This window comes from Pipra filicauda, unplaced genomic scaffold (genome assembly GCF_003945595.2).
Source record: "Pipra filicauda isolate LSUMZ 115617 unplaced genomic scaffold, ASM394559v2 scaffold912_size67000_pilon, whole genome shotgun sequence".
NCBI classification, from domain to species: Eukaryota; Metazoa; Chordata; class Aves; order Passeriformes; family Pipridae; genus Pipra; species Pipra filicauda.
The window spans coordinates 53,001-66,998 of NW_024105101.1; the positions used below are offsets into that span (position 1 = coordinate 53,001).

Genomic DNA, 13,998 nt, shown 5'->3' on the forward strand with positions numbered 1-13,998 from the left:
CCAGCTGGAGATTCTCTGGGATTCCTTGGAAAGAGAAAAGTCTGGAGTCCTCTGGGGTGTAAAGAAAAGCTTGAAACCACAAACATTAAAGTCTAAAAACCACAGAGATGCCCCCCAACCACCTTTTATTAAAATAACCAAACACTTCAGCACCTCAAGGCATTTTTTATTAAAAAAACTCTAAACACCCCTCTAACTGTTTTTTTATTAAAAAAAAAAATCCCAACCCCCAAGCCATTTTTTATTTAAAAGACCCAGCTCAACCCCCTTCAAGCCACATTTCAACAAGCAAAACATTTCAGCCTTGCTGAGTCACCTTTTGACCGAAAAACCCTCTCAACCCTGCCGAGCCACCTCTGTAACAAAACCAAACAGATCTGCTGCTGCCAGTGCCCGCTCCTGATCTCGGGGATCGTTTTCCCCTCGAGACCCTGCCAGCTCCGAGGGGGGATTAACGAGGGGAGAGATGCAGCGGGAGGTTTTCCAAGGAACTTTCGGTGAGTTTTTTCAGGCTGTGACTTCACTGCGGGGCCGTGTCCGAGTGCCAGTCCTGGCCCCGCTCCCGGCGAGGCCGAGGGTGGGAATTATCTCATGGACTGTAAATATCCGCCGGGAGCCTCTGCCCCGGCACAGCTCCCTCGGAGCGGGGGAGCCGCAGCCCCGGACGCTCCCGCTGCCCTAATTTAGGCATTTCTGCGGGATGGGATGAATCACGGCCCTGGAAGCGCCGGTTTCTCTCCGGGGGCTCCGCGGGGAGCGGGGCAGACGTGGCCGCACGCGGCTCCCAGGGCTCATCCCTCGGGATCGGCGCTGACCTCACCCCGGTGTGTCACCGCGAGGAGCCAGCGCGGGTTAAATAGAACCTGACGCTGCTGGGAGCTCGGAAAGCGGGGCTGGGAGACATTCCCTGCCGATGGCATCACACCTTGTCCAAGGAGCCCTCAGAGCAGCGCAGCCTCGGCCACCGGAGCGAGTGGATTTATTTATAGCCGGGCTGTCACTCCAAGAGAGGAGCCCTGCGGCTATTTCGGGATCCATGTGCTCATGGCTTGGGACACGTCTGGAGTGTGGCTGGGACCCACATGGAGAGAGGGGCTGGAGCGTGTGCAGGGAAGGGAAGGGAGCTGGGAAGGGTCTGGAGCAGCAGGAGGGGCTGAGGGAGCTGGGGGGGCTCATCCTGGAGCAAAGGAGGCTCAGGGGGGACCTTCTGGCTCTGCAAGTCCCTGCCAGGAGGGGGGAGCCGGGGGGGGTCGGGCTCTGCTGCCAGGGAACAAGGGACAGGATGAGAGGGAACGGCCTCAGGCTGGGCCAGGGGAGGGTCAGGTGGGACACCAGGAGGAATTTCCTCATGGAAAGGGCTGTCCAGCTGCCCAGGGCAGGGGGGAGTCCCCATCCCTGGAGGGATTTCCAAGCCCTGTGGATGTGGCACTTGGGGACATGGTCAGTGGTGGCCTTGGCAGTGTTGGGGACAGTTGGTCTCTGAGGGCTTTTCCAACTGAAATCCACTGGCAGCTGGCAAACGTCACAATTTTCCAGAAGGGCCAGAAGGACAACCTGGAAGTTCCAGGCCTGTTGTCTCCCTTTGGTGCCTGGTCCAACCATGGAGAAGGTCACTCTGGGAGTTATTGAGAAGGACACCACAGCCATCGGCCACAGCCACGGGGCCACCAGGGAATGTCCTGGCTGCCAAACCTCCTTCCCTTGTACCACAAGGTCTCCCCTGAGCTGATCCAGGGAAGACAGAAGAAATCCTTTTGGATTTCAGTAAGGCTATCACAGAATCCCAGAATCCCAGAGGTTGGAAAAGCCCTCCCAGCCCATGGATCCCCCCTGGGCCCCATCCCCACCTTGTCCCCCAGCCCAGAGCACTGAGTGCCACGGCCAGGCCTTCCTGGGACACCTCCAGGGCTGGGCACTCCAAACCTCCCTGGGCAGCCCCTGCCAAGGCCTCCCCACCCTTTCCAGCAACAAATTCCTCCTCAGCCCCAACCTGACCCTCCCCTGGCCCAGCCTGAGGCCGTTTCCCCTTGGCCTGGCCCTTGTTCCCTGGCAGCAGAGCCCGACCCCCCCCGGCTCCCCCCTCCTGGCAGGGACTTGCAGAGCCAGAAGGTCCCCCCTGAGCCTCCTTTGCTCCAGGATGAGCCCCCCCAGCTCCCTCAGCCCCTCCTGCTGCTCCAGCCCCTTCCCAGCTCCCTTCCCTTCCCTGCACACGCTCCAGCCCCTCCAGGTCTCTCTTGCAGTTTGAGACGATTCAATTGTCTCTCCCCAGATCCTTCTGGACAAACTGCCCAGCCCAGCTGGATAAAGATGTTGGGAATGAGGGAAGGGCTGGAGCTGTGCCAGGGAAGGGTTAGGCTGGATCTCAGGGAAAGGTTCTTCCCCCAGAGAGGGGTCAGGCACTGAACAGGGAAGAGGTCACAGCACCAGAGCTCAGGGAGTGTTTGGACAACTCTCTCAGGAACAGGGTGGGATTGTTGGGGTGTCTGTACAGGGCCAGGGGTTGGATCAATGATCCCTGTGGGCCCTCCAGCTCAGGGAAGTCTGTGACTGTGTCAACATAACTGATTCCATGGCTTTACGGCCACAGTTCCACCCGTGAGGCTCCGTGGCAGCCCCACAGCTTGGCTGGGCCGCACCAGCCGGCTGGAAAAGGCCTGGGAAAGGCTGGGAATGGCCCTGGAAGGGCCCTCTCGCCCCCCCAACATGGCGCCACCGCCGCCTCGACTTTCCCGCCTTTTCCATCCCCTCCCTCCCAGGCGCGTGCGCAGTGAGAGACGGGCGACCCGGGGGCGGGGCCAGCAGTCGGCGCGCGCCTGAGGACGTGGCGCTTTCCAGCCAATCAGCGCCCGCGTCCCATGTCGGGGGGCGGGGACAGAGGGGGCGGGAACGCAGGGGTGGGAGGGGTGGGCGGGGTGCGGCGAGGGGGCGGGCACAGATGCGGATTGACGGCAGAGAGAACAAATCAGCGCGCGGAGTGGCGCGGCAGGGGAGGCGCGGCAGGGCTGTGATTGGCTGGCGTCGCGGGCGCGCGGGGGGCCGTGCGGCGTGGCGCGGCAACGACTTCCGGTGCGCGGAGCGGCGGCGGCGGCGGGGACGGTGAGGGACGGGACGGGGTGGAATGGGATGGGATGGGGTGGGATGGAGTCGGATCCGATCCGATCCGGACATGGGCTTCGGGCCCGGGGAGGCGGGGGCGGTGACTCTGCCGGGCCACTGTGGGGCGGCGGTAACGCGGCGGCCGCGGCGCCGGGCCCGGTCGCCATGGGAACGGGCGGGAGCGGCGTCGCCGCCGTGTCCGTGAGTCCCGCGACCGGGCCCGCCCGTCGGGGCCCGTGCGGTGCTGGGCGGCCCCGGGGCCGCCCGAGTGCCGGGCCCAGGGCGGGCGGGGGCGGGCGAGACCACCCCGGGGCTGCCCCGTCCGGGGCTGGAGCCCCGTCCGGCCCCCGCCACCCGCCCGGGACCGGCCCGCGGGCAACCCCGCGGCATCCTCCGCCGGGATAACAGGCTGTGGGACCACGCGATAAGGGACTGTGGGACCCCCGGGATAACGGGATAAGGGGCTGTGGGACCCCCAGGATAACGGGATTAGAGGCTGTGGGACCCCCAGGATAACGGGATTAGAGGCTGTGGAACCCCCAGGATAACGGGATTAGAGGCTGTGGAACCCGCGGAATAACGGGATAAGGGGCTGTGTGACCCGCGGGATAACGGGATAAGGGGCTGTGGGACCTGCGGGATAACGGGATAAGGGGCTGTGGGACCCGCGGGATAACGGGATAAGGGGCTGCGGGACCTGCGGGATAACGGGATAAGGGGCTGTGGGACCCCTGGTGCCGCCCTGCACGGGGACCCCGGGGCGAGGAGGTGTCACCCCAAATCCGTTTTCCCCTCCCGGAGCCGTCGGTGACCCCCAGGCCCTGGGGCCGGTTTGGGGCAGGACCCGCCCGTTCGTCCCCTGGGATTGGTTTGGGCTCACAGTGGCTCCCCATGATCCATAAATCCTCCCCAGGGCCAGGGATTCCCCCCAGGGCTGGAGGATCAACCCCGACCCTGCCCCTCACCCCCTGTGTGCCCTCGTGTGGCACTGGGGGTCCCAGGTAATTGGTGCCTGGCTGCTCCAATGGGATCAATCCCGTAAAAAGGCAGAACAAATTGGGTTGCCTGTGGGGGATTTTATGGGATCTTATCAGCCTCCCACGTGGGAAATGTGCTTCCAGAGGGGTTTCTGCCCATCAGTGCACTGTAAATACCACCACAATTCCAAGCCCAGCGTGGAATTCCAGGTTTCTTGGTATCCCAGTGAACCCAATGGGAATTCTGGGTTCCTCCATCAATGTTGTAGCAAACCCACCTGGAATCCTGAGTTCCTCCATCAATAACCCATCCAGCCCCCCTGGAATGACAAGTTCCTGCCCTAGCTGAGGTTCCAGACCCCCATTCTGAGGGGACACCCCCCACCTTCCCACCACTGCCCCCTGTTCCCACCTTCCCCACGGTTCACCTCTTTATTCAGGAGAACAGGGACCCGCTGCCAACAGCCCTTCCCAGGAGGGAGAGGGGCCCAAAGAGTGGTTTTTCCCAAGGGAAATCTTGGGTCCATCCCGTTGGCTGGCAAAGGTGCTGCCAGGTTTTTATGGATAATTGTTTGTGGCTAACAGTTGGTGTGTGGGTTTGGACTCCCCGAGCGCCTTTCCCGGGGCAGATCCTGGGATCCGTGCCTGGATCCGGCTGGAGGTCGGAGTGTCCCTTTGCAGTGCTTCCAGAGGCTCTGTGTGGACACTGGAGATAAAATCAGGGTGTTTGACCCATTCCGGGGCACTCTGTGCCACAGGCTGGGCTAATCCCGGGATCGGCCCTGGGTGCTGGGATGTGCCTGGAATGAGCAAGAGTCAGATCCCTGGGACAGGGATATCCAGAGCTCTGTTTAGATAACACCTGGAATTGGCTTTTTCCTCTTTTTCCCTCCTCCTGGAATGTTTTTCCTTCCCGGAAACACCAAAACAGTGACTTTTGCTCTTTATAACCCAAATCCCCTTTCCCCCCTCCTCCCCCAAACTTCCAAAGAACTGAAATTTGTGGATTTTCTGAATGGCCCAATAAATCCTCCTCCAAGGAAAGGGGCAGGAAAGGGCTTTTCTGTGTCCTTGTCCCTGTGTTCTGATGCCACTGTCGTGGTTGGATGTGGGACCAGTCCCGGACCTGGGTCATTCCTGGATCACTCTGGCTCACTCCCAGGGCAGAATTCCTTGCTCTGAGTTCAGGTTAAAGGCATAAGGATGGGGAATACCTGGATTTTAAACACAGATTTAAAGAGCTAAGGGTGAGGAACACCTGGATGTAAATTTAAAGGAATAAGGATGGGGAATATGTTTGGCTTAAATTTCGATTAAAGCAGTAAGGGTGTGGAATATCCTGAATTAACTGGGATTGAGGAGCTCTGGATGGGGAATATCCTGATTAAACTTAGATTGAAAGAGTTAGAGAAAGGGAATATCTTGATATAAATTTAGGGTTAAATAGATTAGAGTGGGGAATACTCAGATTGGAATTTAAAGAGGTCAGGGTGGGGAACACTTGGATCTAAGATGGGAGCTGAGATGGGCTTTCAGTGACAAGGATGGGGAACACCTGGATTTCAGTTGGGATCTAAGCTGGGATCTCAGTTGGGAACTCAGTGATAAGAATGGGGAATACTCGGATTTCTGTTGGGATTTAAAGGGATCAGCCTGGGGAATCCTTTCTGGAGCTGCCGTTGATCCCGGGCACATTTGGGTGTTTGATCCGAGGGGATTGGGTTGGGGGAGGATTCCATTGGCGTCGGGTCCGGAGGAGCCTCTGGAGGCATCCGGAGGAGGCGGCACGAGGGACTGGGGAGGGACTGGGGAGGGAACGTCGGGAGAAGGGAGAGCAGAGGTGGCATGTGCTGGGTGTGTTCCCATTCCTCCCACTGGGATCCCCTTCCCTCCCACTGGGATCCCCTTCCCTCCCACTGGGATCCCCTTCTCCACCCCTGGATCCCCCCCAGCCCCAGCTGTTGCTCCAGGGGGCTCTGGGATGGGGTTGGCAGTGGGAGTGGCTCCAGAGTGTCCGCAAGTGCCAGGGGCTCAAAGGTCACTGTGTCCTGATAATCCACGTTAATGAATCCCTGTGCCCTTATAATCCACATTAATTAGTCCCTGTGCCTTGATAATCTACGTTAATTAACTGCTGTGCCCTGATATTCCATGCCAGGGAATCACTTTTGCCTGGATAACCCGTATCAGTTCATTACTGTGCCCTGATAATCTGGATCAAATAATCAATTTGCCCTGAGAATCTGCAGGAATTAAACCATTTTCCCAGACAATCTGCATTAATCAGTCATTTGTGCCCAGATAATGTGCACTAATTCCCCATTTTCCCAGATTACCTGCACTAATTCCCCATTTTCCCAGACAGTCTGCATTAGTTCATCGTCTTTGCCCAGACAATCTGTGTTTATCACTTTATTGTCTGGATTAATTCCTCATTTTTGGCCCCGTGATCTGTGTTAATTAATCTGGTTTTTCCCCAGTAACCTGCCTTAATTCCCCATTTTCCCCTAATAACCTGCCCTAATTCCCCATTTTTTCCCAGGCAACCAGTGCTAATCCCTGTTTTTCCCAGACAACCTGCTCTAACCCCATTTTTCCCAGACCCTACTCCCCATTTTTGCCCTGATAACCTGCCCTACTCCCCATTTTTGCCCTGATAACCTGCCCTACTCCCCGTTTTTCCCCAACAACCCTCCCTACTCCCGTCCCCGCCCGCTCCAGCTCCGCTCCGTGCCCTCGCGGTGGCCCGGCCCCCCTTCCCGTGCCCACGCCTGGTCGGTGTCCCGCAGGCGCAGGAAGGATGCTGTTCCCGCGGCTCCTGCTGTGCCTGGTGGCGTGGGCGCTGTGCGGCTCCGGGAAGCCGACGGAGCGCAAGGAGCGGGTGGTGCGGGAGGCTCCGCTCAGCGCCCGCGAGCACGACGACGCCCAGAGCTTCGACTACGACCACGACGCCTTCCTGGGAGCCGAGGAGGCCAAGAGCTTCGACCAGCTCACCCCCGAGGAGAGCAAGGAGCGCCTGGGGTAAGGACAGCCGGACAGCCTGCCCGCGGGGAGCGGCGGGCACGCCGGGGGGAGACCCCGCTCCGGCCTCCAGAGCCGCCTGGAGCGGGAGCACGCCCGGGCCCATCACCATTCACTCCCTAAAGATTCACACTGTATCGGGGAGTCCAGCCGGGCCCAGCACAGCACGACCCTAAAGATTCACCTGGCGCGGATACCAGCAGGCCCAGCCAAGGCACTCCCTAAAATGGGCACCTGGATCGGTAGCCATCGTGCCCAGCACCGCACTCCGAAAGAGCAACCTGGAGAGGGAGCAATCCGTGGCCCAAAAAGCCCCCCACACAGGCACTCCCTAAAATGTCACCGGAAGCGGAGCCAAATCCCGTGCCCAGCACCAGGCACTCCTAAAGATTCCAACCTGGGGAGCGGGACCATCCGTGCCCAGCACAGGCACTCGCCCTAAAGAGTAACCTGTATCGTGCGCCATCCGTGCCGCACAATGCACTCCCTAAAATGTCACCTGGAGCGGGAGCCAGCCGTGCTCGGCACCAGGCACTCCCTAAAATGTCACCTGGAGCGGGAGCCAGCCGTGCCCAGCACCAGGCACTCCCTAAAATGTCACCTGGAGCGGGAGCCAGCCGTGCCCAGCACCAGGCACTCCCTAAAATGTCACCTGGAGCGGGAGCCATCCGTGCCCGGCACCAGGTGCTCCCTAAAATGTCACCTGGAGCGGGAGCCAGCCGTGCCCAGCACCAGGCTCCCTAAAAAGTCACCTGGAGCCATTCCCAGCACGGGGTGCTCCACAGAACTCCAGAGCGGAGGTGACAGTGGGGTCTGTGCTGTGCTCGGTCCGTGTTCTCCAGGTACTGTGGGAGCCCCTGGGATCACCGGAGCTTCCCAGTTGGGAGGCAGCTGGTCGGGAGCTGGGAAAACACAGCCTGCGTGGAGATTGCCTCTCTGGTGCGGGCCTGTGCCTCCCCTGGGATGGAATGGGCCTCCCCTGGGATGGAATGGGCCTCCCCTGGGATGGAATGGGCCTCCCCTGGGATGGAATGGGCTTCCCCTGGGATGGAATGGGCCTCCCCTGGGATGGAATGGGCCTCCCCTGGGATGGAATGGGCCTCCCCTGGGATGGAATGGGCCTCCCCTGGGATGGAATGGGCTTCCCCTGGGATGGAATGGGCCTCCCCTGGGATGGAATGGGCCTCCCCTGGGATCCAGGATGGCTGTGCTTCCCCTGGGTGCTGGCTGGGCATTCCCAGCCCCGCTGGTCCGGCTCTGGGATCATTCCCGGGAGCAGAGCAGGGCCATTGTGTCCCTGCAGCAGCTGCCCCGCAGTTGTTCCAGAGGCTCTGGGCAGCTCCAGCCAGGAACTACAGCCCTGAGGAGGGAGCAGGGTGGGCTGGAGGCTCCCTGGGGAGCTCGGGACACTCCTTGGGATGTTGGGCTCCATTCCCAGAACTCTGTGGCTTTGGCTAGGTTTTCATGGAATCATGGAATGGTTTGGGCAGGAAGGGGCATTAAAGCCCATCCAGCCCCACCCCTGCCATGGGCAGGGACACCTTCCACCAGCCCAGGTTGCTCCAAGCCCCGTCCAACCTGGCCTTGGACACTTCCAGGGATCCAGGGGCAGCCACAGCTTCTCTGGGCAACGTGTGCCAGGGCCTCCCCACCCTCCCAGCCAGGAATTCCTTCCCAGAATCCCACCTAAATCTCCCCTTTTGGCAGCCGAGCATCCTGACTGTGCTGCTGCTGGAGCAGCACCCGCTGCAGCCCATGGTGAATTTTGGGAGGTTTTTTGGGAATGGGGCTCCCTGATGGGAAGGAAAAACTCAGCCATGTGTGGGTGCTGAGCAAACCCCGGAGCCAAACCCCATGGATACAGTGGGATGTGCAGGGCAGGGGCTGCCAGGCTTTCCCATGGACTCTCCATCCATCTCTATGGATCATCCGGGCTCGTGGTGGGAGGGAGCTGCTGGCCTCACCCCCAGCACTTCACTCTTGGAGACCAGAGGGAATTTCCCCCCCCTAGAGACTGTTTAATCTGGAAAACCCCTGGATCCCTTGGAGCCAGGCCCTGGTTGTTCAGCAACCTCCAAAATACAGGATCCAGGAGGCTTTTTGCCTGGGAGATCAGAGCGAATCCCTCGGTCCCCCGGAGCAGTGGCAGATTCCAAGGGAAGTGCAGCTCCGGCTGCAGCAGGCAGGGCCCCCCTGGCCTCCCTCCCCCGCCACGTTCCTGATCCAAGGGCTCCGTCACGGCTCAATCCCATTGTTCTGCCGAGTTATCCGCCGGAACGCCGGCAGTGCCGCCCGGGCCGCGTTTCCATCGGAGATTCAACGCCCTCCACACAAACCAGCCTCACTTCTAGCCACAGAGGCCAATTCCCACTTTGCCCAGCTGGAATTGCCTTGATAAACTTGTTACCAAGGTCTGATTCCATAAATTCTGTGCTTAATGGGGAGTTGTGCTGTGGGAAGGCCCGTTTTCCTGGGAGAGCTCCGCCTCTGGCCTGCCCAGCTCTTTGCATGCAGCTCTGCTCACCTCCCTGCTTTTTGGGCAGTCAGGGATTTGGGAACAGCGTCCTGTGCTCTGTCAGGGATTTGGGAACGAGGTCCTGTGCTCTGTCAGTCAGGGATTTGGGAACAAGGTCCCATGCTCTGTCAGTCAGGGATTTAGGAATGAAGTCCCATGCTCTGTCAGTCAGGGATTTGGGAACAAGGTCCCATGCTCTGTCAGTCAGGGATTTGGGAATGAAGTCCCGTGCTCTGTCAGTCAGGGATTTGGGAATGAAGTCCCGTGCTCTGTCAGTCAGGGATTTGGGAATGAAGTCCCATGCTCTGTCAGTCAGGGATTTGGGAATGAAGTCCCATGCTCTGTCAGTCAGGGATTTGGGAACAAGGTCCCATGCTCTGTCAGTCAGGGATTTGGGAATGAAGTCCCGTGCTCTGTCAGTCAGGGATTTGGGAATGAAGTCCCGTGCTCTGTCAGTCAGGGATTTGGGAACAGTACCCCGAGCTCTACCTTGTTTTGTCCCAGCGACGTTCCCTGGCAGCAGCACTGGGCACCCGGATCCCCTTGGAGCAGGGAGTGGGAACGACGAGCAGCTGCCAGCCCTTCCCAAACATCTGCTGTCCCCCCTCCTGCGGGGGGACAAAGTGGGGGGTTTGGGAAAGTGTCCGGATTTGGTGGCTCCTGCCCTGGGAAAGCAGCCGGGAGCAGCTGGGGCCGGGCCGGGCGCGGGCCCAGCTGGGGGAGGAGGTTTGGGAGCTTCCCGAGTGCCCAGCTCCAGGCTGGAGAGGGTTTGACTTTCCTGGGAAGCTGTTCCCTAATTAACCCCCTGGAAACTGCCCTGGAAAAGCTGCTTTGGCCACCGACCCCCACCAGGTGAAGTTCTCCATTCCAGGGGTTTTCTGCAATAAATCCCTTTGCTGGTAGCGTTACCCACCTGGGAAAGGGAAACATGGAATTGTTATATATTCATATGGGCCAATGTTTAATATTCACGTGGTATTATTGACCTATTTTTTTATATATTTATGTGGAAAACTCTGACTATTTCTGTGGCATTTTTCATCATTTCCTGTGAAGTTTGATCAGGAATATTGGAGGAGACACTTTGCACACAGAGATGGAAAATTCTGAAATATTTCTGTAGTATTTTACCTATTTCCCTGTAAGTTTGGGCTCTGTTGAGGAGAGGTTTTGCACATTTACATATTTATTTTACACGTTTCTCTGTAAAATCCCTCAGGTCTCCCAGGCAGGGCCCCCACGCTGCCCCCGTGCTGAGACTCTGCCAGAGTTAAATCCCGTGTTTCTCCCAGTTTTCTCCCAGTTCTCTCTCCAGCTTCCCATTGCCAGGAACATCATTTGTGCCATGGAATAATTCCTAGTTTTCCTTGATCGATGCAGTTCTGGAACACAAAAACCTGGGAGCTGGTGCAGGTGGCTCCTGTGTCCAGGTTTCCCTTTGCCTCGGTATTTTGGGAATTCGTTGTCCCGGTGGTGATTTAAAAATGCCGCATTTTCCACCTGTCTTTTAAAATTCCTCAAATACCTGGGTTGGAGCTGAGGATTCCTGAATGGCTTTCCATTAAACCTCCCTGTCAAAGGAAAAACCAGGATCCTGCTTCTCCAGACAAAGGATTTGGGGACTGTTATCCCTGATTTTCATCCGAGGAAGCTCAAAGCCTTCCCAGCACGGAGCTGCGGCCGCTCCCGGGAGCGAACCCCGCGGATCCAACGGCCCCCACCCCCCAGCTCCATCTGCCCCTGGATCCCGCATTCCTGCCGTGGCTTTTCCTACAGCTGCTGCTAAAAATAACGGAGGCACGCGGCTGCTGCGGCCCCAGCGCCCGGCTCCGGTTGCTGCCCCGGGCAGCGGGTGGGCCCGGCCCGGCCCCGGTTCCTGTGCTGAGCTCGCCTTCCCAGCTCCAGGGAAACGTGTGTCCGTGCTCCTCGCCTGGCACCATCGGGTGGGGCTCTCCCGGGGCTTAGCAAGGAACCTTTTCCGCTAAAATTCGTAATTCCTGAAGAAACCAAAACCTGAGTGGCCGAGCCAAAGATTTCCGTGTCGGAACCGGTGTTTTGGCAGCCAAACCAAACGTTGGTTTTAAGGATAAACTTTCCAAATGGTTGAATTCCCAAATTCCATAACCACCTCGCCTTACTCCTCGTGCCACCAGGAGAGGCAGAGCCAAGATTCCCGGTTTTAGTATAAAGCCGTGTCCGTGCTCCTCGCCTGGTGCCATCTTGGTGGGAGGACACACGGATGGGTCTTTCCCAAAGGTCTAAGAAGGAAGTTTTTCCTCAAAAACCTTTAATTTCTGAAGAAACCAAAACCTGAGTGGCCCAAGAGTGGCTGAGCTGGGATTTTGGCAGCTGAACTATACGTTGGTTTTAGGGATGAACTCTCCAAATGGTTGAATTCCCAAATTCCGTGACCACCTCCGCTTGCTCCCTCTTCCCCTTCCCATTCCCTCCCCTACAGCCTCTTGTTTTCCTTAACTTTAGCTGGATTTCTCCGTGTTTCCAACAGGAAGATTGTAGGGAAAATAGATGAGGATGGAGACGGGTTTGTGACGGTGGAGGAGCTCAAGGCCTGGATCAAGTTTGCCCAGAAGCGTTGGATTTATGAGGATGTGGAGCGGCAGTGGAAGGGCCACGACCTCAACGAGGACGGGCTCGTTTCCTGGGAGGAGTATAAAAATGCCACCTATGGATACATCCTGGGTAGGTCCTGGGGATGAGCCTTTCCTGGAGCCAGCCAGACGAGCTGTTCGTGAGGGTCAGTGGGATGGACATGGATCGGGACGGGGTCGTGGTGCAATGGTCAGTGGGATGGACATGGATCGGGACGGGGTCGTGGTGCAATGGTCAGTGGGATGGACATGGATCGGGATGGGGTTGTGGTGCAATGGTCAGTGGGATGGACATGGATCGGGATGAGGTTGTGATGGAGGGGGAGCTTGAGGCCTGGATTAAGGAGGCCCAGAAGAAGTCCTGGTTGGGAGTGTGGAGCAGCAGTGGCGGGAATTTGACTTGGCCCAAGCTGGATTTGTCCCCTGGAATGAGCCCAGGGATGTGCCAGCCTGGGCAGATGTCCCCAAAGTCTCACTTAAAAAACCCCAAAACTCCCCAAATTGACCTTCTGGTGGCATTACTGAAGGAAAATCCCAGGAAAAGAACCCAAAATATGTGGAACCCCCCTCATGATGGATGGGGATGTTTGGGGACAAACACAGCTCTGGGCTGAATCCCACTGATTTCGGGATTAACAGCATGTGGGAATGGGGGGTTTCGGTCCTTTGGAATTCCTGGCTCAGGGGGCATTTGGAACCTGCAGGTGGAACTGACTGACTGGTGGTTGTGAAACCACCTTGGTGTGTCCATCCCATCCCATCCCTAATCCACAAAAACCATCAGCAGAGCCATTAATCCCTTTCCCTTGTCCTGGGAGCAGTGTGAGACCCTGGAACTTGGGGGTTTTGGGACATGAGCCGCAGCCTCGGACACCCCCGGGGGCACGGGAAGGAGCAGCTGTTTTGGGGTTAAACCCTTAAACCCCCAGTCCCTGTGCAGCTCCTGCCTCCAGCACTGCAGACGGAGCAGCCGCGGCTCCAGAGCGGGAAACCCGCTCGAATTTCCTAAATATTGCCAAAAATAGTCAAACTGCTCCGTGGGATGTGCGGAGGGGGAGCTGCCACACGGGAGGCTCATCCATCTCCCTCGGGCTCATGCATGTCCCTCGGGCTCTGGGAGGATCTGGGTTTTCCGTGCTGGTGGCTGGGGAAAGCCCCCCACCCCTTCCTGGGCTGGGGCAGCGCTTCCCAAACCTCCCTTTGCCATGGATTTCTGGGATCTGGGCTTATCTGCCCATGTAAGTGCAGCCTGGAAGGGGGAGGAGAGATCCTGGGAAGGGTTGAACACCCTTTTTTCCTGAGGGGGTCTGGGGTGGGATTTAAGACCTGCAGGTGTGGGACAGGGAAAAATATAAACCTTAATGAGGGAAAACTTAATGAGGGAAAACTTAATAAGGAAAAAACCTTAATGAGAAAACCCTGAATTAGTGAAACCCTCTTAATGAGCTTAAGGAAAAGCCCCTTCCCACAGCCAGAGCAGCGAGTGGGCAGTGCCCAGCCCCAGCACAGCTGATCCCGAGCCCGGAGCGGTGCCGGAGGCTGAGTGTCCTTGGCAGGCCCCGATGGAGCCTCGGCTCGTGCTGCTCCCACATAGTTGTGTCCTTACGGAGTGCCGGGAGGATCCCGCCTCACGCCCTGGCTCCGGCTCCTCTCGGCAGGAATCACTTTTCCCCAGCTCCTTGCTGCTGGAAGATTCCCTCCCTTCCCCTCACTCCCCTCCCTGGCCGGAGCAGGGCTGGAATGCCTCTGGAAGTGCCTCCGGAGCGCTGGCGTGCAGCCG

General features: G+C 58.4%; 1 protein-coding gene across 2 annotated transcripts; it reads left to right on the top strand.

The window, feature by feature from the left end:
* Positions 1–451: 451 nt before the first annotated feature.
* Positions 452–12,341, top strand: LOC120325280 (calumenin-like). Of its 2 annotated transcripts, none has more exons than XM_039391218.1 (3): positions 452–497; positions 6,863–7,094; positions 12,116–12,341. In XM_039391218.1, exons 1-3 carry the CDS (start codon positions 467–469, stop codon positions 12,324–12,326), a joined length of 474 nt encoding a protein of 157 aa, XP_039247152.1. In that variant the 5' UTR covers positions 452–466; the 3' UTR covers positions 12,327–12,341. The 2 variants fall into 2 exon arrangements, with proteins under 2 accessions (XP_039247152.1, XP_039247153.1); XM_039391219.1 differs by lacking the exon at positions 452–497 and adding an exon at positions 3,056–3,096.
* Positions 12,342–13,998: the final 1,657 nt, after the last annotated feature.

Coding starts and splice junctions, on each gene's coding strand:
- LOC120325280 (XM_039391218.1), top strand. CDS start 467: ATGCAGCGGGAGGTTTTCCAAGGAACTTTCG. Junction 498..6,862: donor GGTTTTCCAAGGAACTTTCG/GTGAGTTTTTTC, acceptor GGTGTCCCGCAG/GCGCAGGAAGGATGCTGTTC. Junction 7,095..12,115: donor GAGAGCAAGGAGCGCCTGGG/GTAAGGACAGCC, acceptor TGTTTCCAACAG/GAAGATTGTAGGGAAAATAG.